The 24,164-nt window shown below is 39.4% G+C and overlaps 1 protein-coding gene across 4 annotated transcripts; it reads left to right on the forward strand.

Annotated features, from left to right (window-relative positions):
* The first annotated feature begins 6,107 nt into the window (after positions 1 to 6,107).
* On the forward strand, positions 6,108 to 22,564 carry COG2 (component of oligomeric golgi complex 2). 4 transcript variants are annotated; one of them, XR_001554071.2, is made up of 18 exons: positions 6,108 to 6,308; positions 6,444 to 6,605; positions 7,303 to 7,368; positions 7,765 to 7,845; positions 8,400 to 8,503; positions 8,679 to 8,787; positions 10,460 to 10,639; positions 11,273 to 11,397; positions 12,616 to 12,742; positions 14,027 to 14,166; positions 16,697 to 16,758; positions 17,391 to 17,542; positions 18,121 to 18,321; positions 19,119 to 19,191; positions 19,599 to 19,741; positions 20,309 to 20,413; positions 20,500 to 20,680; positions 21,998 to 22,564. XR_001554071.2 is itself a non-coding variant. In XM_015857935.2 (18 exons), the coding sequence occupies exons 1-18, from the start codon at positions 6,237 to 6,239 to the stop codon at positions 22,097 to 22,099; spliced, it is 2,220 nt and encodes a 739-aa protein (XP_015713421.1). In that variant the 5' UTR covers positions 6,110 to 6,236; the 3' UTR covers positions 22,100 to 22,564. The 4 variants fall into 4 exon arrangements, 3 of the variants coding, with proteins under 3 accessions (XP_015713421.1, XP_032299569.1, XP_015713422.1); XM_015857935.2 differs by having other exon boundaries at positions 6,110 to 6,308; positions 20,274 to 20,413; XM_032443678.1 differs by having other exon boundaries at positions 6,115 to 6,308; positions 6,482 to 6,605; positions 20,274 to 20,413.
* The last annotated feature ends 1,600 nt before the right edge of the window (positions 22,565 to 24,164 follow it).

A 24,164-nucleotide genomic window follows, 5' to 3' on the forward strand; every position in this document is an offset into this window, starting at 1 on the left:
AGGGTTGGGCCAGCATACAGGGCCTTCCTTTCCTCGCAGAAGGGAGTCACCTATGATGACTACCCTTCTATCCTTCCGTGTGGAAGAAGTTTTGAGGCGTGAGTGTGTCCGTTTCCCCCGAGTCCCCCTCACAGGTGGGGCTGCTTCCACATCTGTATTCACCTCTCCCTTGGGTTCCAGGGCCCTAAACCTATTTTGCAGAGGCACCAGGGGAGCCGAGCATGGTCGTGGGGGGGGACGCCCACTTCGCCGAGCCGCCGGTACCTGTTTCCACCCATCCTTTTCTCTCAGACTACTTTGGTCTGATTGGCATCTGCAGGACAGAGGCTCTGCCAACAGTCCCACACCCCCTACCTCTACATTTGTATTGGTAGGGGTAAGGGAGGACTGAGGGCTCAGTGCAGCAGGAGCACAGTCCATCTGCACACTCCTTTCTATCGCCTGTTTGCAAGGCGACCGGGGGCAACACGCTCCTTGGGGAGCCTCAGCTATGTGCCTGGATCCCGGGGCCGATAGGGCCTGGCACCACCCATCAATTTCAATTTCACAGTCCTTAATGGACCTCAACCTCTCCTGTTCGGATTCTCTGATTGTCCGCAGTCTAACTACCTCCTCCCTAAGCTCCACCACAAGGCTGAGCAGCTCATCTAGCTGCTCACACTGCACACAAGTCGCATCCTTCCCATTGATGATTCTTCTCTCACCAGTCCCAGAGGAGGAAGGTGGGTGAGGAGCAGAGCTCCCCAGCAGTAACATAGCAGGGTTGGCAGGGAGGGAAGGATCTCACAAAGAGAAGAGGAAGAAATATTTTTCATTTCTCATTTCCACCTTCTTTCCAATCACTTGCTCTGATACAAGCTGAAGTGCCAGCGCATACTTCAGCATAGAAAAATGAGAGGCTGAGACAGAGCCTGATCACAGTGGTTGCTAAGAGAGTAACCTAATTTACAGCAGATGGTGTTTATTGTTACTTCCCATCTGCATAAGGATTAAGAATTCTTCTCAGAAGAAAACAATGCAGCCTGACAGCATCCTGGTAGGAAGGGGCAAAATTAATTCCAATCAAATACAGCTTTTCTCATAAAAGAGATTATTTTTTTTTCCCAGGCCTTTGGGTAAGCTTTACTTCAATAGAGTTTAGGATCATTATTATTTCTTTAATATTGCGTAGTTTCTAGCTATGTAGTGTCATTTTTAGAAATGAGGAGGAATGGAGTCAAGTAAAGGTTAAGTACATTGCCTCTGATCAGAAAGAAACTTAATGTCAGAGTCGAGATTAAAGTTTCAGCTCCCCAAGGTCTTACAGCAGGATGCTGTTCCACAAAGGAACCAACACTTCTTGCAAGCATCTGTCCTTGGCCCAGGGACTGCTAGAAGAAAGCTACAGCCCTGCTGTCTATGAATGAACAGTCCCTTAGAACTGCAAATGTCTCTTACATTCAGCTCCCCTTGACCAATGATGACTCAGCATGTCTTTTTGCTCATAGTAAGAAATTAAATCTTTGTTCTATTGGTATAACCCATGTAAAATCATTAGAGTTATAGCAAGATTATTAGTACGCTGAGCCTCATTATACTTTGGGTTTTCTTTGTATGCCACACCATAAAATTCACATGTTACATACATTAGTATTGCTGCCACTTTCCTTTGAGTTGTGCCTAGGTTTTAGTAAGCAGACAAGCATCAAAAAGATGACAATTATGAAAGAGCAATGAAACCTCAATCTAGAAATGGAAGGAAAAAAGAGCAGACAGTTAATAGACAACAAAGCAAAAAATAATAGTATTCAAAAAAAAAAAAAAAGGATAGCAAAAGAATAAAGAAAGAAATTATAGTTTGAGCAAATAGAATCATAGAATTTGAGTTGGAAGAGACCTTAAAAGGTCGTCTAGTCCAACTAGTCCAAGTTCTTAACAATGAACAGGGGCACCTACAGCTGGATCAGGTTGCTCAGAGCCCTCTCCAGCCTGACTTTTGCAGCAGGCCGTACTGTATAAATAGTGTGCCATTTTTTCTGCTCTCTGTTGCTTGGTTATAGAGTTTTGAGCCTGGCACACCCTCTTGTACCTTCTGCAGTTTTTATCTTGGAAGAATAAGCAGTCTGGCTATTTTTCTGGGATTTCTAGAAATGAGACAGACTTTGGCAAATCGCTGGTGGTGCACAAGCAGATTATCTGGGTACACCAGGGAATTCATGGCATTCTCAGCAAGAGGAAGGCAACCAAGGCTGCTGAATCTGACCAAAGCAGCTGCCTGGATGGCAGTAGGCAGACATCCCTTGCACAGTGGCTGCACAGTTGATCTCTAAATTCACAGCAAATTGAAGCAGCTGGGTATGTCTGATATCTGGCATATGTGCTTCCCTGAGATTTCTTGAACTCTGGAAATCTTACATACATCTGCAGAATGTATCCTAGTGGTTGATAATTTAATGCAAAAGTCATGACAGCATAAGTCACTGAGTAAGTTGTCTTTTTGAGACTTGCAGTGCAAGCCATTCAAAAAGGCACACCACTAGTGGAACTATGTAGTGATGCTGGACAGAAGATGCTTTGCCATCTTAAAGTGCAGTTATTAAAATCCTCAGACATATCCTTCCTCTTAACTGGTTTGTACAATATTGACATATTTTAGCCTTTTATTTCCTCTCCTTTATCCATAATAGGTGAACTCTGTGTGTGCATGTGTGTACACTTACATGCAATATAAAATATACAAACAACCCAACTCATATCAACACCTTCCCATTTGTAGTGTTCCAAGCAGATTAATTCCAAGGTTAATGCTCATGTTTCTTAACTAAAACATGCAAAAAAATCATTACAGGCTTTGTTTCTCAAAGTCTGACAATAGAATACCTGCTTGCCACTTATAAAGTCACCCAGTTCAACACAACTTGGCAATCTCAACCAGCTCTAAGCTTGTTGTACACTGACACAATCTGATCCCACTCTAAATAGAAATATTTCTCCAGACCAGCTCCTTAAAGTCATTTTTTTTTACAGCCTGGAAAATGTACATGGATTTCTATGTTTGTGTGAAGCATTAGTGACATCCAGTGGTGACTAATGCAAATGGTAAGAATGCTTAGCCCCTGTTCTCAAGGGACACCTAAAATTCCTCCTTCTCCTTCTGTAACAGACAAGCTATTTGAAAACAGAGAAAGGCAGAAAATATGTGTTTCCTGGCTCTTCCACAATGCATCCTTACTCTGTGTTTGATTAAACCTCACTGACCATGTACCATATAATTGTTATTTTTCGTCTGTGTCATTTGTTAGAACCTACAGAAGCTCTTTGAGAAACCGGGTGGCTGAAGTTGTGCCACCGAAGGCGTCTCCCATCAAAACAGATATAGATTACAAGGTAAACCAATTAAACAATCAGATGTGAGACTACTAAGAAGTACTAGCTGTATACATAGAAGGGTTTCACTAGGTAGTCTTCCATGGAAGTGTGTGAATGACAGCATGAGAAGATGAAGAAGGAACACAGAAAGAAACAAAAGCAACAGCCATAACATAATCCTGATGAAAAGCATCACAGGCACTTTTGGGCAGAGTGCTGTTTCCTCTCCCAGTGGAAATAAGTTGATAGCCTCTGAATTTTGGTCAAGAGTCTGTTGAATCAGCCACAGGCAGTTATCTCAACTTCAGTGCTGCCAATTCTGCGCTGTCTGGGATACTGTTCAGTTTCAAGGAGCCAGCTGAGACACCAACAGCCCAGAGTAAATTTTCAGATTAACTCAAAATAATTAAGTCTAATTTTGAGAGCTTCCATCACAGTCATGGTGGTTATCTCAGAAGGAGTTTTTTATATAAAGTACTAGCTCATACAGAACACATCAGGGAACAGAGGCTATTCTTCAACATTTTAACATGACATGTATTCAAGTCATGTTTTAGGCCAGTTCATTTTCATGCAGTGACATGTTGCAATGAGTGACAGTTATCCAAGAAATCGGCAGCATTCATTTATTGACTTCAGTGTTCAGGACTGGAACAGGGGACATAAGCTCTTCTTTCTGTATTCACATAAGCAAGTTCATTCCCATGTCTTATGCATCAAAAGAAAAACAAATAAAAAGCTGGAAAACATGAATATTGGGAAAATTTTCTGTTGTGAACTTCTATGTCTAACTGGAGCTCTTTGTTTCTGATATCTACTGAAAGCAGCAAGCAGGGTTTTTTTCCACCCTGATACTGGATGGAGAAGTCATTTTAGGCAGGCAAGGTACGCAAGCTAATGTATCAGTGCTGGCATGATAGTTTGTCAAATATTATCTACATTTTCTGAAGGATTTTTGTACCTGGAGCTTCTACCACAAATTAATTGTAGTATCTCTGTTTCTGCATGATGCACACTGTCACACTTTTCTCCTTTATCATAAGTTGTAATGTGATGCCTTCAGCTTTTTAAAGTGATAGAAACAGAGAGAAGTCATGAGAATGTGGTGGGAGGTAAAAGCAGATGCTTTCTTTCCCATCTTACCTATGTATATTGGAATGAAAGTATTTCCAAGATAGTGGATTAGTTACTGGCAGCCTTCAAGAAAATGATGATACAATTATACTAAGCATGATTTGTCATATAATTATGCATCCCTCACAGTGTTCATTATTTGAGAATAAGAAGGGATGCTGGAATCTTTAAAATTCAGTGCTCACGCAAAAGCTAAAAGTAGCTATTCTATTCACTGGCTCCTACAACAATCGTATTCAGGTAGTAGCAATAAAGTGAGACAGTCTTTCAGATGCTCTCTCTTCATTCATTCAATGAGTTCATTAATCATATGTTATCTAAAACCTGCAGATTAAATAGTGATTCCAATTTTCATAAGAAGTTATTAAGTGTCATGCCTTTGTGTCTCTGGAGGGATGACAAGGAAAAAAGTGAAAGCCTGTGCTTTGCTAGGCCTAGAAATCTTGGAATGAGCGATGAGTCAGAAAAGGAAAAGCATGAAAGGCTTTATAATAGAAATGAAATGAATAATCCTAGCACAAAAATGATGGAAGACAGATTCGGGGAGATGTTTTTTACTGAGAGAGTAGTGAGGTGCTGGAACAGGCTGCCAAGAGTTGTGGGTGCCTCACTTGGAGGTGTTTAAGGCCAGGGTGGATGGAGCTCTGGGCAACCTGATCTAGTACTTATATAGTGGCTGGGAACCCTGACTGTGACGGGGAGGTTGGAGCTTGATGATCCTTAGTGTCCCTTCCAACTAAAGCCATTCTATGATTGTATGATTCCTACAGTTCTGTGAAATGGCTCATTTCTCTCCGTGGTTTGGTCTGCTGAGTCATGGGGATGCTCTGGTTTGTGCATAGCTGCATCAGATAAAGGTGGCTGCCTAATTCTGGTTTTACTGTTAATTTACTGAGCTTGTTATACTGCAGTTTCCATTGACAAATGATTACACTCCACCGACTCCAAGGTTATTTTACAAATACATCAACAAATCTGAAAGATGTAAACAGTCCAACAACAGATTCAAATGGAAGCATACTCTTTTTTCGTCAAAGAACTTTGTAAGCAAAAGCATAAGTAGTAGAGTAGATCTTTTTAGAGCAGGATTTGTCTTAGCTAACACAAGAGATCTCAGCTCCTTTGTAAAGCACATACTTTTAAATTGTTCAGAAGTTTAATTTCCAACATCTGGTTTGCTACATTGAAAAGATGGGTGAGTAGTAATGTAAGCTCAGTGAGGCAAGGTTAAACAGAAGGTAAAGCATCTGTGTGAGGAAAGAGGTCATTTGTTCTTCCATTCTGGCACACAGAAGTACATGATAGCAGGGCATATTTTTAGATATGAAGTTACCTTTAACAGCGTGTAAGAAACTGTGAATGAAAAACATGAAAGAAGGTGCTAACAGAGTACACTGGAAGGCAGCAGAATGGAGGAGGTGAATTATGCTCTGATTCATTTCTAACACTCGGGAACACACAAGAAAAGCAGCAGGAGCTCCACCTCAAAACACACCAAACCTCAGAGGCTTGGCTTGGAGCTGCCACAAGTTTATCCCGGCGCCGCCATTTTGAGCTGCCCGCCCCGCCCGCAGTGCGGCTCGGAGCGCTGCAGGGGGCGCTGCCATGGCGGCTGCCCCGCCTCTCCCACCTCACGCCGGGCCCGCCCCGTCCGGGCCGCGGGGCGGATGAGGCGTTACGCTGGCAGCTGGTTCCTGTTGCCGTGTCGGGCCTGCCGAGCCGGGCTGGGGAGCTGTCGGTAGTCGTGGCCCGTCATGGAGGCCAGGAAGATGAACTTGCCGCGGGGGCCCGAGAACCTCTGCTTCGACAAGGACGAGTTCATGAAGGTGGGTTCTTTGAGTCTACACAAGCGGCGGGTGTCGCTGGGGGGTGATCCAGGGGAGGGGATGGATGTGGTGTGTGTGTGTGCATGCTTGGTTTGCACTTCTTCCATCGTTCTCCTTTTCCTGGTTCATTTCCAGCCGGATTTTGACGTCGATCACTTTGTATCCGAGTGTAGGAAGCGTGTGCAGTTGGAGGAGCTCAGGGAGGATCTGGAGCTCTATTACAAACTCCTTAAAACGGCCATGGTAGAGCTCATCAATAAGGACTATGCGGACTTTGTTAATCTCTCAACGAACCTAGTAAGTGCTACTGTCATGTCCATGCTTTGTGCACTGTAACGTGCTTCTTTTTCATACAAAAAGCCTCTATCAGATTTAAGACATCTTATACAGTGACTTTGAGGGGAGGTGAAAGCCCATTCCCAGAGAATTTAGCTGAAGTAGAGGATTGTCCCATGGTAAATATATTAGAATGTACTTTTGTTGTATAACTCATGAGGAAAATAGATTCAAGGCAAACGCTTTCGGTTTTCATCTGCTAACGCTTGTAAAATTGAAGGCAGCACGTCATTAAGATTCAGTAGTAAAGTTTTAGACAAGGCCATTCTGCAGGATTCTTTAGGAGTCTTCAAACTTACTATCTTTAGAAGTTCCAGCTCATTTTACTGAGAGTTTCATGCTAAAATTGCTTGTTCCCTTTTTCTCTTACTCTTTTACCTCAGTTTATAACATTATACAGGCTCAAAGATTGAGATTTATCTTTTCTCTTGTAAGAAAAGTTGTTATAGATTGTGATTTTCTTTCATTTTTGGCTTTATGTAACAATCTGATGTATTTATACGTGCATTTAAAGTAACATCTTTTTGCATTGTGCTTAAAACTGGAGTCTATAAGAGTCTGTGTATCTCAATTCTTCTTCAGTGTCTATAAAATCATAGTCACTAATTCAGTCAACTTTCCAAATGAGTTATAAATGTTTTTATGGTAATTTCTTTAGGTTGGCATGGACAAGGCCCTCAATCAGCTTTCAGTACCCTTGGGTCAGTTAAGAGAAGAAGTTATGGTATGCTCAAAGAAAGTCATTATAACTTGTGTTCACTTCTCTATGATACGTAAACTACATTTTATTTGTATTAGTCTTTATTATAATCTTTACAAATTATATTCCTAGATGGGTAATGGGAGATGTGTTTTATTGGACCTGCAGTTAACTTACATTTCTTACATTGCAGTAGTGCCTTTTAATCAATCAATGATGGATTTCTTAAATAATAAATGAATGAACTCTCGTTAGATAAATCTATACAAAATGTTGGAACTATTTCTGCCTTTTTTACTTTGAGGGCAGTTAATCTGTTTCCTATTCTGCATTGTTAGAGTTTAGGTTTTTAATTTGCTTTTTAAGCTACTTCTTCATAGTAGTAAGCCAGGTTTTCATACTGACTTGTTTTTCTGTCAGAGTCTAAGGTCATGTGTCACTGAAGGAATTCAAGCAATAGATGATCGTCTGTCCAGACAAGAAGATATCAGAAAAAAAAAGGTACAGTAGATAAATTATTACTTCGAAGAGATGCTTATTAGGGCAACTTCTGACATTAACCTCTAGAAAATTGAGTTTACAAAGATCTAGGCCATGTAGATGCACACTGTCCAGAATTTTGCAGCTGTTAAAATGAGAGATTTTGATTGACTGACTTCATTTTTTTCACATCTTCTTGATGATAAATATTTTGTCTGTTGGAAACACTGTCTCAGTTGCCTTTTTTTAGTTACAGTTGCTCTTACTTTTGCTTGTAGCAATCTGTAAACATATATTGTGAAAGTAATTGAAGCACAGCAGCTTAATTTTGGTATGGGAGAAGAATAACATTTGTCTTTTTGCTTGACTCAGAAAAATTCAGGGGTAAGAACAACTGTGATAACACTGTGGGATTTTATAGACTTGTGATCAGTAAGAGATACATGATTTAAATATTAAGAAGGCAGAGATCTTCTACCAGGGCAGAAAATTTTAAAAAAAAAGCATCCGAAGTATCTTCAGAAGTACTGTAATGGGTTTGGGGTCAGGCATTAAAAGTCTTTCTTTACTTACAGGTGTGTGTCCTGAGGCTTATTCACGTTATTCAGTCAGTTGAGAAAATTGAGAAGATTCTCCATTCTCAAGGCACTAACGAGCTATCCACCTTAGAAGGAAACAGGTAAAAAAATTTTTTAAAAAATAGGAAAAAAGTGCTTGCTTAATTGATGGGACTAACTGAATTTTATGGTATTGTTGTAGATTGCATAAATAAACATTAAACAACATTAAAGTACACATTTATGCAACACAAGTTGGATCTGTGCATGCTCATTTTCTCATTATCTCTTTTCTAGCCCTCTTTTAACTGGACAGGTTTTAGAGAGAATTGCCACAGAATTTAATCAACTACAATTTCATGCAGTACAAAGCAAAGGAATGCCCCTTCTGGACAAAGTGAGACCAGTGAGTATTATCTAATAACCAGCTTAACATTTGCGTGATCAAGCTAAAATGATGCTATTGGAAAACAAAGGCCATTTCCACAGAGGAGAAAATTATTTTCAAGAGGTTGTGTTATCAGCTGTGGCAAAGTGTTATTTCTTCTGAGAGCTTGTATTTTGTTTGCTAGCTTTAGGATAAATTACTTAAAGTAATAGTGGGAGATATGACAGACGCTTTTGTTAGCCTAATGCATCTTGCAGTTTGTCTGCTTATTAATAACAAAGCGTATTCCAGAGATGTATATTGTTTTTGCTAGCTGCAGCATACAGACTAAAATATAAACTGAATGTGCCTTAGACTGGCATAACAATTTCTTAACAATGTTTGCCCAGTTTTCAATACTTCTTGTTGACGTCCCAGTTTTGGTTGTGTGATCTCTTAATAGCCTGTCTGGTGCTTTTATTTTATTTTTTGTTCGGACCAGTGATGAAGATTTTGGAATGTACCAATGTTTCAGTTGTCGTCAGGTGGTGGTTTCCATGATTGGTCAGCAATTGGGTTATTGGCTTTGCGTATCCAGAGCACAGAATCACACAGAATCACAGAATGACCTGGGTTGGAAGGGACCTCAAGGATCATGTAGTTCCAACCCCCTGCCTGGCAGGGCCACCAAACATACACCTTTACTAGATCAGGTTGCCCAGGGCCCCGTCCAACCTGGTCTTGAACACCTCCAAGGACGGGGCATCCACAACCTCCCTGGGCAGCCTGTTCCAGGGCCTAACCACTCTCCTAGTGAAGAACTTCCCCCTAACATCCAACCTAAATCTTCCCTCTTTCAACTTAAAACCATTTCCCCATGTCCTGCTATTGTCAGCCCTATTGAGCAGATTATCTGGTCATGTAAAAAGAATCAGTTTAAGATGGATGTGCGCGATATAGCATGCAAAGTGCTAGAAAGAAAATTTGGCTTGTTAAATTGGTAGTTCGACTTTGATTAAATTATTGCCATGTTATTGAATTCACTTTCAGTACAGAGCTTCAAGGGACCACGCTGGGCCAACAGTATATCTGCAGCTAATGTAGCAGGGAGTTGGATCTAATAAAAGAAATGTTGTAGGAGATGAGGAAGAATGATTAGGAGAATATACATTGAACAGGAGGATATATGCTGACTGAAGGAGCTGTTTAGCAGAAACCAGAAGGAATGCACCAGCAGGTCATTTGTTGCCAGTATAATTCAGTGTCTTCAGTTTGCAATTATTTGGGAAGTATTGCTGGGAAAACACAGTAATTATGGTTTTTGACAGAGGGGTAAATGCTGCAGTTGTTACCCAGGTAACATACTGAAAAACTTTTGTGCGTTATCACACACAGTTGTTCAGTTCAACAAGGAATAATTACTGCCCTATTTCTTCGCTATAGTGAGTACCTTAGATAAGTTATGATGTCTTTTTCAAAATATAAAAGAAAAGAATGGCCTTTTAATTAAACTTTGTAATAATAAATACTGCACTAAATAATGTCAGTAACCAAGTAAGCTTATGTTAATTTTCATTTGATGTTAACATTTATCAGAACTCATGCGCCTTTCAAGTAAAAGTTGAAAGCTGAATCAAGTATTTCTAGAAGAACTTACTTCAGCAATGATGGCAAAGCTTTTCTAACTGCTGTATTTCATTTTTCTTCATAGCGTATAGCTGGAATAACAGCCATGTTGCAGCAGTCTCTGGAAGGACTGCTCTTGGAAGGTCTTCAGACATCAAATGTTGACATAATACGTCACTGTCTTCGCACTTATGCAACAATTGACAAAACACGAGATGCAGAGGCATTAGTTGGTCAAGTGCTTGTAAAACCTTACGTAGATGAGGTAAGAGAGAATCAAGAATCTAGGAAAGCGAACTGACTTGCAAGCATACTTATTTTTCCAGCTTCAGTTAGCAGTTTCAAAGTACCTTTGTGAAGGGAGCAAGGGAACTGACCATGCCATTTTTTGTTGCTTTTACTTAAGGAAAAAGGTGGAGGAATTCTCTATTCACCTGTCACCAATTTGGGGTACATCTATTTGAGATTCTTTTTAGTGAAAGGATAGTCTATCTGATAAAACATGAGCTGTTTGTCATTGTCGATAGGATGCTTCTTCCGTCCTTTAGAAAAGGAAATGTTCAAAATTGTTCTGTTTTTACTTTGCGTGCACATACACTCAGAGAACAAGGCTGATGGCTTTTGGATGGTAGGAGAAGTATAATGTTTGTGACCCATCAACTTAAGAATTGTCTTCCTTTGGGTGCTTTCTAATGCTGTAGCAACTGCTGCAGTGGGGAATGGTCTTCTTTCCCTCAAGTTGATGTGTCCTGCTTGGAAACTGGGAAAGCAATATACTGAATATTGCGGTATTTTTTGATATGGTATTGGGAGTTTTTAGTGAATAAACATCTAAATGTTTTATTACTGTATTTCATACTCGCACTTCTGATGTTCAACGTTGAACTCTTCCTGACAGGTAATTGTGGAACAGTATGTTCAAGCTCATCCTAATGGCCTTCAGGCCATGTACAATAAACTGCTGGAGTTTGTTCCTCACCACTGCCGGCTCTTGCGTGAAGTTACAGGGGGAGCTATTTCAAGGTAAATGTTTGGGCTTTCCTTTGATTGCTCTAAAGTTACCACAAAGATAATACATTTTTGAAATATCTTGTACCTTCCATGCACAAATGTGGTCTTTTCCTAAGGATTCATATTCAATTTTGATTTGCATCATATGTGTTTTTAAGTCAGTGAACAAATTTTCTTGCTCTGGGGTCCAGACCTTCGCAGGGGGTGAAGAAAATCCTTTATTTCAGTAGTAGAATTGAATACTGGTCATGATAGGGCCAATTAGGGCTGGTTTCTTTTACTGAAGGAAACATGATTGAATGTTTCATCCAAGGGCAAGGGCATCATAAAGCTTTCAGACAACAGAAGTTCAAGAGTTACTGGGTTGCTGGGGTACATTAAAAAAAAGTGAGGATGATCCCCAGCAATTGGACAGATGTATTTCGTAACATGTTTAATTGATTTCTATATGTCAGCTATTGTCTGTAAAAGAGTTTAATTCCTTACGCAATTAAGTTGCCTTTTCTGAAGTTTAAATGTTTAATGTGTACTGAACTGTATCCACTTATCCATCTATTTACAGGCTGGTTAATATGGTGGAATGCTGTAATTAGCAAAAACTATGGAGGCATCCCGTTTGCTCTTAAGTTATATCAGTGTGTCAATACTTCTAATCTTTCAGCAAGTTTTTTGTCTGTATTTGTCATAATTGAAGGTTTTGACTTTGTTATACTGAAATGGAAAGAAATGCTTACTTCTCTTTTGCTCTCAATTTATAAATCTTCCTAATGAGGGTGGCTTTCAGTCTTTTGTTTGGAAGCACTGTATCACATATAGATACAATGACAAAAGAGAATTGATTCTCTTTCTTTCCATTGTGTAAGTCACCTTACACATACTTGGTATTTCTTTCAAATTTGAAGCTGTTTAAATATTGAAAATACATGAGGAAGAGTTAGGAGTTTTCAGCTGAAAAGCAGTTGCTTTCCAGACATGCTTGCAAAATATATAACATAAAATTGTATAACACTTTTAGGGCTATTAAAATACTTGCAATTTGTTGAGATCATTGGGATCATCCCAACCTGGAAGGAAGAACAATGTGAGAGAATCAGCATTCCTATGCTTTAAAAAAGAGAAAAAGCAATTACATTTTGTCTAATGCACTGCATGTCCTTTTAGCTATCCTGACCTCTAAATAGAAGCCTGGTGCTAAAATACAACCATGGAATCATTTCACTTTTATTGCAGCGAAAAAGCGGATATTGTACCTGGATATGATTTCTTAGTGAACTCAGTGTGGCCAGAAATAGTACGTGGTTTAGAAGAAAAATTGCCATCGCTGTTTAATCCTGGAAACCCAGATGTGTTTCACGAGGTAATTCATTTTATGACTTATTTTCCAGTTCTTTTTATGATGCATGTAAGAATTGAGTGAGTCAAGTCTGCAAGTGGAGAGCAATTGCATTGTGCACCACTTGTCTTATATGTTCGATTATTATTATTTTCCACTTCTTTCCTGTCGTGTTAAACCATCTTTGTCTCAGCACAGAAATTTTACCTTTTTTTTTTCCTTCATTTACCCCCCTTTTTTCTCCCATGTCCAACTACAAGGAAACAGGGTGGGGGGAGCAATTGGCTGTGTGGGGCTTAGCTGCCTGCTGGGTTAAACCACAGCCATCAGGGTAGGTCTTAAAGCGGTTACTGGAAGCCAGTTAGTCATGTGAATTTGGCTTTAAATATTTATTTTAGGGGTAGCTGTCCTGTTTTAGTTAGAGAATTGCAACATCGATGAAGGTGGAAGTGGATGACTGTGGTGTTTTTGCAAGATTAGGACTTCTGTATATAAAGGGCTGTCTTAATTTTTAATTAATTGTTGTGTTACAAATACAACCGCACAGGGACAAAAGTAGCTAACCTAAAGGCTTTTGTGTGCCACTTCCTGAATACCACCTCCACGCCATGCAATTGCCACATCACAAGAAAAACATTCTGTAATTATACATTTAACAGAAGGCTCCAAATGCACTGGGGTACACCATGCAAAAGCTTGCCCATGTCAGTGCATTGCCCAGGTTCGTTTCTGAGGGCAGAACCGATCAGCAGCAGCTCCAGGACTTCTCCTGGGAGTGTTTTACTGCTTCATAAAAGAATCTGAGTGTGTTGCTCACTTGCTGCACTGGAGTGGGGTAAAAGTCCTGCTGCTTACAGAAATAAAATACCATACTTTCATTCTCATGTGCGTTTGGTGAAGCATGTTTCTGGAAATAAGAACAAAATCCATCTATTGTATCCCTTTATCTCTCATTTACTGGGGCTGACTGTTCCTATTGTTGTGCACCAGCATTGTTCCACCTTGGTGATTCAGCTCAGAAATAGATCTCTGTGATCTGGCTGTTGAGGGAGCTCAAACAATTCAATGCTTTTCAGAAGTGCTGTGCAGTCTTTTTTTCTTATTACAGAGTAACACCTGTTAGATAACAGGTTTTGGTTTCACTGCAATCCAGGATTTTGGCGTTTATATGATTAGGTATTGGTGTTGGCTCATTCTGAGCCTTGAGCTTAACCTTAGGCTGATACAGGAGTTCTCTTCAGAGTGTTGTGGCCTTTGTTGCTTAATGGGACCCTGGCAGTGATCAGAATGCTCATACTCTTCCTACAGAAGTACACTACCAGTATGGATTTTGTACGGAAGTTTGAACGGCAGTGTGGCTCACAGGCCAGCGTGAAGCGGTTGAGATCTCATCCTTCCTACCACAGCTTTAACAACAAATGGAACTTGCCTGTTTATTTTCAGATAAGGTTGGTAAACATCTGTTGATTGTTTCAGAAGTAAGATGTTCCGTGTGTCATCTGTTTTGTTCCAGAGTCACAGAATCTCTGAATCATAGGGGTTGGAAGGGACGTCTGGAGGTCATCAAGTCCAACCCACCAGCTAAAGCAGGTTCCCTGCAGTAGGTTGCAAAGGTTGAAAAGTGTTCTGAGAGTCTCTCAACAGCTTCATGTGCTGTTTGTTACAGGAGTAGATCTCATTCCCCTGAGGATAATGCAGCACTGTTAGTTGGGAGTCTGATCATTAGCAGAGGCAGCTAACAGTTTCCTTCCTCAGTTTTCTGTTCCACATATGTTTGCATATACTGATTGAGGACGAATGCTTGATTTTATGCATTGTTTTTGTTTATGGTCCACAATATTAATGAGATTTTTAATATTCTGCTTTTATTTTTGAACGTACTAGCCTAAGAACTGTGTTGTATAACACTGTGTTGTACCCTAACTACATATAGCCTCTTGTCCTGCATTCTACTTCGATATTGTTTATGTTTTCTGTGCTGGACAAACCAGTCAGAAGATTTTCTTGCTTTTGTTTCCCACTATACTACACGTTCATTTGTTCCATCACAACTGTTTGCGGGGCTGACCTATATGCTGGATCACTGAAATTATCAGGTCTTTTTCAAAAATAAAATAAAAGAGGAGAAGTAGGTGGTGGCAGCCAAGTCTGACTTCTAACTCCAATCAATTTTTCCAAACCATTTAACTGTACAAATATTGATGCTGGCCCAAGGGAAAGGGCAGGCGTAAATAGTGCTGCTGACTGTGCAGACTATGAGTGTCTACAGCAATTATAAACTTCTTAGCAAAGGACAGGTATCGTTAATGAGTCTGGGAATCTGCCGGTCTGTTTGAAAGGGCAGCTTTTTAAGCAAGTGACCACTTGATCAAGCTTTGATGCTTTTGTTCTAAACACTGAAATGAAGCTTCAGTGTATTCTTTTGAAAGAAAACAGCTATCTCTTAGATATTTTGAGTTCTGGCTGATCAAAGGGGAAAAAGAAGTGATTCTCCTTTAAGATTACTGTAAGTCCAAATAGTGCATAACATTTGGAATTGCCCTTGTATCCTTCAGTACAGGACAGTGAAAATAATGTAACATTCATAGCAGGGAGGTTTTTTCTTTGCTGTAGGTAACTGTCCTCAAGTCACACAGGATTTGTACTGAAGTGTGTTCTTCCACTATTACACTTGTGGTTAAGGTTGCTAGTTTTTTCGGTTACAGAAATTGCCCAGAACCAAGAGCCCTCACTAAAGCCTGTACAAAGAAGGCTGTAAGGAATAGATGGATGCAGAGGCATTTTTTTCTGTAGCAGTGCAGGTACCAGCAGCCTCAGTAACTTGCCTTTTCTTTCAATTACATCAGTACAGCAGATAATGGAACTGTAACGAACTCATGCTTGGGGTTGTTTTCCCATGTAAGAAATATTCAACAAAAGCTGAATAGTTAAAAAGAAGTGATTCAGTTCTCTAATTCGTTTCCCTGTAAGACCTGAATGTGTTGCTTTGTCAGTATAAGTGTTGTAGAGGCAGGAATAAAGATTCAAAGCCATTTGACAAATACTTGAAAATACATGCTAACTGTTGGTAGCAACTGAGCAAGATAGACCATCTCTTATGGGTTTCTTCCTCCTTGATGTGTCAGTCACAGGTATTGTTACTTAAAGTAATTTAAATATGCATGTAGCACATTAGTAGCTGGAACAGGAAGAGCTGGGAAGGCACCTGCTCTGATCTGGAAATGATAATTGAGAAGTTTTAAAAATGATCCTTGCAGGTTCATAATTAGGAAGTTTGGTAGGTGCAGAGGTTACTGTGATGAACATAAAAGCGATAAGGAAGCTTTCAAAAGCTTTCTATAGAGAAGCTTAAAATACAGTTTTATTTCAGAGTTAGGGATAAAAATGTTAGTAATGATTACATTTTTACCCGAAGGAAATGCTGTCTTATTTGCTGTTACACTTCAGAAGAAAAAAAAAAAAGGGCAAAAAAGGAAAAGGGGGCAGAGCATCCTGTGAGGAACTATTGATTTTTGTCAGGTACAGAGTTGTTTGCAGAACCTTATGCCAGTGTCCATTAACAAACACATAGAAAGCTAAAGATTCCCAGTGCCATGTGACATACCTGAAGGTCAGTTTAAGTAAGTATGAGGTAATGAGTTCACTTCTAGTGTGAAAGCAGTAACAATTAGGAAAAAGAACCCACAGACACAAACCTTTACTCCCTATAACATGATCTAAAGACTTGACGTGATCTTATCCTAAGTTATGTGTTTATTTGTAATGTGTAAGTTTTAAATCTGCCTATATAAAATCAAATGTTGTCTTTCAAGTATTGATTGACTGGCCTTATTTATATCCTGGGTTATGTTGAGGAAAAGAATAAATGCGTAATCTGTTAGTGTGTGTACACTAATGGCATAGAGACAAAACACTGAAAAGTAATGAAGCATCAATGTAAGAAATGATTTATTTATAATCCAAACTTCTGTTTTTCAGATTTAGAGAAATAGCTGGGGCCTTAGAAGCTGCACTTTCAGATTCCCTAGAGGAAGCACCAGGTAAACTTCAGTGCAAAAATTAATAGTTTCCCTATTGTCATGGAAGCTGTGTTTTAAGTAGCACTGATTTTTGCCTCTTCATCATTTACTGACTTGCATCCTTAGGGTTCACAAGTATTGATCTTTGATGAACTGATTTAATAGTAGATACATTTTTGTAGGGAAGGCAATATAGGAGCATTGGTCAGTGATTGCTTCACTTACTAACAGCACTTCTTATGGTAGCAGTAATTAGCATTTTTGTGGATCTATTCCCGTATTTCAAAAAAGAAGATTCTTTTGAATTCCTTAAACCAACCAAAGTTAAATCTCCTGAATTTCAGTGTCCTGACTCTACCCTTTTTTAGGCCCACATACCTCAAGATCACAAACTGAATCAGTTCCTACAGTCCAGGCTGCCTCTGGTACTAACCTCTTTAATGTCTTCCACATTGGTGAGCAACAGGTCCAGCAATGCTTGTATTTCCAGAGTTTGTTTTAGTCTGAGCTTAATAAATCCTTTTAGATATCTTTGTGGTTGTGTCTTTTAGGGATATTTTTTGTTAAGCATTGGATAATGCATTTATTAACATCAGTAATTAACTTTGAGACTGTGCATAGGGACTTAACCTTTGTCGCCTGATTCTTTTTAGAGGGCAGCTCATACTGTCTTTTGGCTACTCACACAGCCTGGATGAGCCTTTCGAAGTGCTGGTCGGATCAAATGTTTTTACCATTGTTAGCACATCGCCTATGGAAGCTTAGTCTGCAGATTTTGTCACGTTACTCTGTGTTCATTAATGAGGTAAGAGAACAATGTAGTTACGGTTCTGATGACTGTCCATCAGTAAGAGACCCCTTAAAAAAAAAAAAAGGGTTTAACTTCTTTTAAAGTAATTATTTTTCTGAATTTAAAAATGCTTAATAAGACGACTCAAATTAGCGAGTTTGTTTTATAAAAGTTATCACTGCAAAATATGTCATTGACCTGCAGTGTTGTTACTGCCCCTGTGGTTGTTATTGTCTGCTGGTTTTCAAGGCAGTAGTTCCATATATGCTTGAGACTATCTCTGCCACTGGCCGAAGTAGTGCTAATCTTGTATTAAGTCTGTTCATTTGAACACCACACTGGTGAAAATTACTCTAGAACTGTACTGCCTTGTTGTATAGTGACAAAAAAAAAGCTCTAAATCATTTAATTACTTGGTGCATCAAAATCTTCTTTAAAATCATCTTGCTTTATGTAATTGAAGAGTGCAGTTATCACATGCAGTTGTAACTTTTTAATGTCAAAAACTTACGAATCCTTTATGTACTGTCTATAAATGCAACTTTAACTGCCTTTGCTATTGCTAGGATTCACATCTCAATTTGTCCTTTCAGGTTTCTGTAAGGCCCATTTCCAGCGAGAATACAAAAGACAGCAAAAAATTAATGCCAGCTGGTAGAAAGGAAACTTCTGTAAACCTCAGCTCTAATGAGGACCAAGGGAATGGATCTTCTCCAGAAAGTCAATCTTTGCCGTCCATATCCAATACTCAGCTGGTGTATGTAGCTGCAGATGTGGATAAACTCCAGGAAAAGGTTGGTGCTTGTGATTTCACATACAGAAGTCTTTGTCAATCTGTGTGCCAGTTTTGTTTGTTTTGGATCCTGTTAATTCAAAAAACAACAACAAAAAGTACATCTTTCTTTTTAATTCATCTTGAATGCTGAAACTGGAGAGGTCTGATAGAGAAAACACCACCTGACATAAGGGGTGTATTCTCTACCTAGTTTGAGTTACCAGTTACAGAAGAAACCTCTTCAGGTATTTAATCAGTAGCTGATAGACTATACTCCTAAAATGTTTCTGCTCATTTGTGGTGCAGGGTATCACTGTCCCAGAGACTCGCTTTTGCTTGTAAGATCTCTGGCCTCAAAGTGTGGTGCAGTTTTGGCTTTAATATTATATTCTCTTTTATAAGAGAACTCTTCAAAAGAGTTCTATCATCATCATATTTTACTAATGATCCAGAAACTTCAAAATAGCTGTACGGTATTAATATGCTTTCAATAGGAACTTTTCCAATGTACTTTGGTCAGTAAGACTGAAATTTCTGTATCCTGTGAAGCTGCATCTGGGTCGATAATGTTTTGTGAATTGTCACTTGTTTTCTCTGAAGACAAAAATGGTAACGTAGGGAATTGAATGTATAGGCCTTAATTCCCACTAATATTCTCTCACTGGCCTGAGACTGGGTTTCCATAAACACAACAAAAAAAAAAACCAGAGAAGATTGAAGGGGTCTTTTGTTACACTGCTAACTTGCAGGGTGTAGGAGGAGCTATTTCAATATGTTGTTAATAAGACTGTGTCTGTTTTACATTTCCTTCTTTAGATTCCTGACATCTTAGAAATGATTAAACCAAAACTTGAGATGATTGGCTTCAAGAATTTGTCTTGTATCGAAGGTAAATCTAAGAGACTGAATTCAGTCTTTCCCCCTTTTCCCAAGTCCTTCTGCTAACCAAACCATATCAGCTTATATCATACAATTGTACAGCCCCTGTTTCCTTGGTAAATCTGAGCCTTTTGATTCAAGCCCCGTGATACACTGATAATGCTGGAAAATAAATGTGAACCTGGAGAATGTCGCTTTACCTTTTTTGTTTGTTTCTTCTGTGTATTTATTTTTCTGGCTGAGGATTGGCTGATATTAGTAGAGATGTCTTATAAATGGCTAATAAGTCATTTATTAACTATCCTGTATTTGACCCTGGGAGCAGCCATCTAGGACAGTGAGAGGGGGATGATGCTGATTTGTATTGTGATTGGGCAGGGTAGCTCATTTTAAACTTCAGTATTTTTACTTCAATAGGAGCCTTGGAAGACTCAAAGACTTCTTTGTCAGCCTGCGTGCCTACCTTGAATAACAGGATTATCCAGGATCTCAGTGAGTCCTCTTTCACCTACCTGAAGAGTGCATTGGAAATTCCAAGATTATATAGGAGAACCAATAAGGTCAGTGCTGATTGCAGATTTTAAAGTAGATCTCAAGGGAGTCTGGGTGAGGACTGCTAACTGAGCGGTACATTTATGATTTGCTTCAGGGCTGTTCATATCTGGTTTTTTTGGTTGGTATAAGAATAGAAGGAGCAGTGTTTTCAATTTAGTGAGGTATAATACAAGATAGTAGCTATTCTAACAGTAGTACGTGGTATATACTGAGCCCGTTCAGCTTTTCTTGAGGTCAGTGTGAGTAGGAAGTGCCCTTATAATATGAGTAACTGGCTGGCACACGTATCCTCAAAAGCTTTGGTCATTATGGATGCTGTTCCATAGCATATTCCATAGAATAGCAATGTTGAATTACTTTGTCATGGTGTCTTTCTTGTGTATGATGACCTCTTTATTGACCGGGCGTGAATAGGTATCTATTTCTTGGCCCACATACGCCCTTAGCATTTAACATACATGCTGTAATTTGTGTCCGTCTTTTCAGTAGATAAATTACAGGTTCTTTTTCCCACCTTCTTTCCCTGTTATCTCCCAGGAAGTGCCAACTAAAGCTTCATCTTATGTTGACAGCGCTCTTAAGCCCTTCTACCGACTGCAGAATGAGTACAGAAATATACTGAAACAGCCCATGATCCATCTGTGGTTGGAAGGTGCCCTCTCTGAAAGCACACAAAAGTAAGAGAGCTACACAAAACATCCTGTGCAGAAAGTGGGCTTTTCTGTAAAAGTTTTGCTTTCATTAATTTCCCTTTTTTTTTCAGGTACTATGAAACTGTATCAGATGTGTTGAGTTCCGTTAAGAAAATGGAAGAGAGCTTAAAAAGGTTGAAGCAGGCCAGAAGGACTGCAGCTCTGAACCCCGTTGGTACAAATGGGGGTATGAGTGATGATGATAAAATCCGACTGCAGCTGGCTCTGGATGTCGAGTATTTTGGAGAACAAGTAAGTTAACAGAGAGAACATTTGTTTACTGCTATTACTGGTTTGGGGAAGGGAGTGATATAAATGACTTTATGGCTTCGGTTTTTGTTTGCCTTCTCTCTGGGTATTTCCAGCTTTGCCTTAATGAATAGTCAAGAATTTACATCCAAGAGCTTTGAGGATTTCTTTCTTACTTGTTCCATTATATGATAGTAAACTATTTGCATTGCCAAATGTGAACCCTTAATTTACAAAGTGAAAACAAGTGGAAGAAAGTAGTCCAGGAAATGTATGTAGTAGCTGTGTCGAGCTGTATAAACATACTGATTTGTAGTCATCACTTCTATATGTAATATGCAGATATAAATTTCTGAGTGTAGGTCCACATCATTAGTTTCCAAGCGGTTGTTGTCAGTCTTATGAACACATGCTGTGGCTGCACTGTGACAGGCAGATACATTTAGCTGTGCGTAAGCTGATGCTTTTCTCATTTCTGAGGCTTAACAGAAAGGAAAGTGATTGAGGTGGAGGTGTGCAAACTGTTAACAGGAAATACCATTTGGCAGTTTTTAGCTAGGAGCGTGAGTTGGGTTCTTGATTTTCGTATTCCTATTATTTGTAATAAAAGTATTGCTGTGCGAATTTAAGTTGGAACTGGGTTAGATATTCATAATTAATAATTTAGGAGCTGATTTGGTACATTCAGACCAAATTTGGAGTTCCAGCGACAAACACCTGTTCAGGATCATTTCATTACTAGTATAGTTAGATTTCAGTGCACTTCTAGATTTACCGTTGTTGTGTTTTTCTAACTGTTAGAGTAATAGATTTCCTGGGTAAGAAATTACTTGTTGTAACATTTCTGTAGAGTTTTCACCCAACAGGAAGTTCTATGCTAGAACCATAGGTTCTTAGAAATTATTGGAATGCTTTCATTGTCACATTGCTGGTTCTTGTTGGATGTATCTTTTGTTTGTATTAAAAGCTTTGCCCAGAGCAGTGATCTAGGACCTGAGGTAAAACTTCCATTGAATTCAATGCATTAAAAGCATGGTTACAGCCAAGTTTCTCTTTCTGACTGTGTCACTGGAAAACTTCCAACTGGCTTTAGTTACAAGAAGATGGTTAAACGTTTTGCTCTGAGACATCAAGCCAACTGGAAAGACTTCACTGAGCAAAGTTTCATATGGTTTCTTTTCCATATGTTGCACTGTATGCAGTTTGGGGTTTTTTTGCCATGCATTCGTGTTATATAAAACATACGCTTTCCCAGTTGTTTTAAGAACACGAGCCTTTGTTGGTTTAAAGAAAATCAATGTTTCTTTTGTTTCTTTTTAGATACGAAAGATGGGACTGGAAACAAACAACATAAAAAGCTTTTCAGCCCTTATGGAGCTCGTTCTAACGGCCAAGGATCAGGCTGCAGTGGAGCAATCCTAGGTGTTTGTGTAAACATATGAGTGACGCCAAAGGAGGATGTAACTGTTCATTATTTTACCAAATAAGTAGCAACTGAGTGCTTCCTATTGCATCTCAAGCAACAAATCGGTGCATTTTCTGTTTGTTTCACCGAAAGACTGAGAGTTTACCAATAGTTTTCCATTATATGGAAAGCAGTCGTAAGTTCTAAACTTCTTACTGCAGAAGTGAGAAGTGGAAGAAAATGTTTCCATTATTTTTCTTGTAAATCTTATTATGTAGAAGAGTGAGCTTATATGATGAAAATAGTACGTAATAAATTGTCTTCCTAACTCTGATGTCCCACATGTTTTTTTAATCCATTATATTGATCATGGTTAGCTCTTGTCAGGATTTCACTTGTTTTTTTAATGGACCTTGTTGGTGAGAAGTGCTCCATACAGAAAGCTCCTCAAGTACTGTATAATTAAAAACTCATTTATAATACCAGTGCCCAACTTTCTGGCTGTTGCTTCCTGCATAATTGCTTCCCTTCAAACTAGAACTTAACATACTAAGCTAGAATTAATTTGGAGTTGGCACAGATCAATTTGCATTGTATTTTCTGTTGAGAGGAACATTTTGCCTGAATACACTTGGAATTCTTGAGATTTGAAACCCAGCTACCACAGTACAAAGTGTATTATTGCACACTTGGAAATTTTAAGTGTTATTAAGGTTTAGATGGTTAAAAGGGTTAAAAAAAAGAGCTTCCTCAGAGCCTGGGTGATTTGCCTTGTGCCCTATTTTTATGTGAAGAATAGGTAGCACAGTCTGAGATGAGTAGGAGATGCATTTGAGGCTTTGCGTAGTTGTAGGCTGAGCTCATTGATGAAGCATGTTGTCATCCTTTGTTTTCTTTCTCCAGATCTCCCATCTGCTACCGCATGATTTTGGGCAGCTCATTCACTAGGCTGTTGATGTAAACTACAACTGAGAGCTCAGTGTTTGAATGGCACTTAGGATACCTGTTGTGTACATTATTGCATGTGTGGTAGAAGAATTCACTGTGGCAGGGGAGACCGTGGTTCCTAAAGTTTCAGTGGGATTTTTGCATCCATATCCTGATGGGACAAACTGAAGGCTGGGAAGAATATGAGTGGCAGTAAAAGAACAGTTAGTGAGAAGTGGCAGACCTAGAAGCTTTCACTGTTTTTTTCGGTAGTGTTTAGTATTCAGTTATATAAGATATAGTGTGAATACTGCCAGGACAAAATCTGTCTTCATATGTTTCATTTTATAAAGGGAGTGAGAGCTTTTTAAACTGTTAGCTTGGCAAACTCCCTTGTGGGTTTGGAAGTCTGTCTGAGCTCTTATTGACATCTTCTTTGCTGCCTGTACTGAAGTTCTTGCATCTGGAGCTTAGCCCTTTCCACAGAGCTGCTCTCCAGCCTCTACTCACCCATCTGTACATATGCCAGGGCTTGCCCAATCCCAGGTGTAGAACCGGGCACTTGTTCTTGTTAAACTTAATGCAGCTGGTGATTGTCCAGTTCTGTTTTGTCTGTAAGGCTTTGCAGCAGTCAGCAGCTCCTCCCGATTTAGTGTTGCCCTCAGACTTACTAAGTAGGCCCTTGAATCCTGTATCCAAGTAATGATGAAAACATTGAAGAGAACTGGACCTAAAATGGAGTCCTGCAGAACCCTACTAGTGACTGGCCACCAGCCTGATGTAACCCCATTTACTATAACCCTTTGAGCCCAACCTGTCAGCCAATTGTTCACCCATCACATTATGTTTTTGTCTAGCTGTATGCTGGACATTTTGTCCACTTGGAAGCTGTGAGAAACACTATGGGAAGCTTGGTTGGAATACAAGAAGATGACATCAGCTGGCCTCCTTTGGTCAACTGAGTAGGTAATTTTGTCATAAAAGGAGATTTAAGTTGGTTCAACAGGGATTTCTCATGACTCTACGTTGATTGTGAACAAAGACTGCACTGTCTTTCGGATGTTTTTCAGTAACTCCCAGAATAATGTTCTGGCTTGTAATTACCAGGCTCTTCTTTTTCACACTTCTTGAAACCTGGGACTACATTTGCCAGCC

This window comes from Coturnix japonica, chromosome 3, assembly GCF_001577835.2.
Source record: "Coturnix japonica isolate 7356 chromosome 3, Coturnix japonica 2.1, whole genome shotgun sequence".
Classification (NCBI taxonomy): Eukaryota; Metazoa; Chordata; class Aves; order Galliformes; family Phasianidae; genus Coturnix; species Coturnix japonica.

Excerpts from the sequence above, each read along its gene's own strand:
- COG2 (XM_015857935.2), top strand. The coding sequence starts at position 6,237 with ATGGAGGCCAGGAAGATGAACTTGCCGCGGGGGCCCGAGAACCTCTGC. Across the intron at positions 10,640-11,272 it reads TAAAACCTTACGTAGATGAG|GTAATTGTGGAACAGTATGT; the intron begins GTAAGAGAGAAT and ends TCTTCCTGACAG. Across the intron at positions 18,322-19,118 it reads TGGATAAACTCCAGGAAAAG|ATTCCTGACATCTTAGAAAT; the intron begins GTTGGTGCTTGT and ends TTCCTTCTTTAG.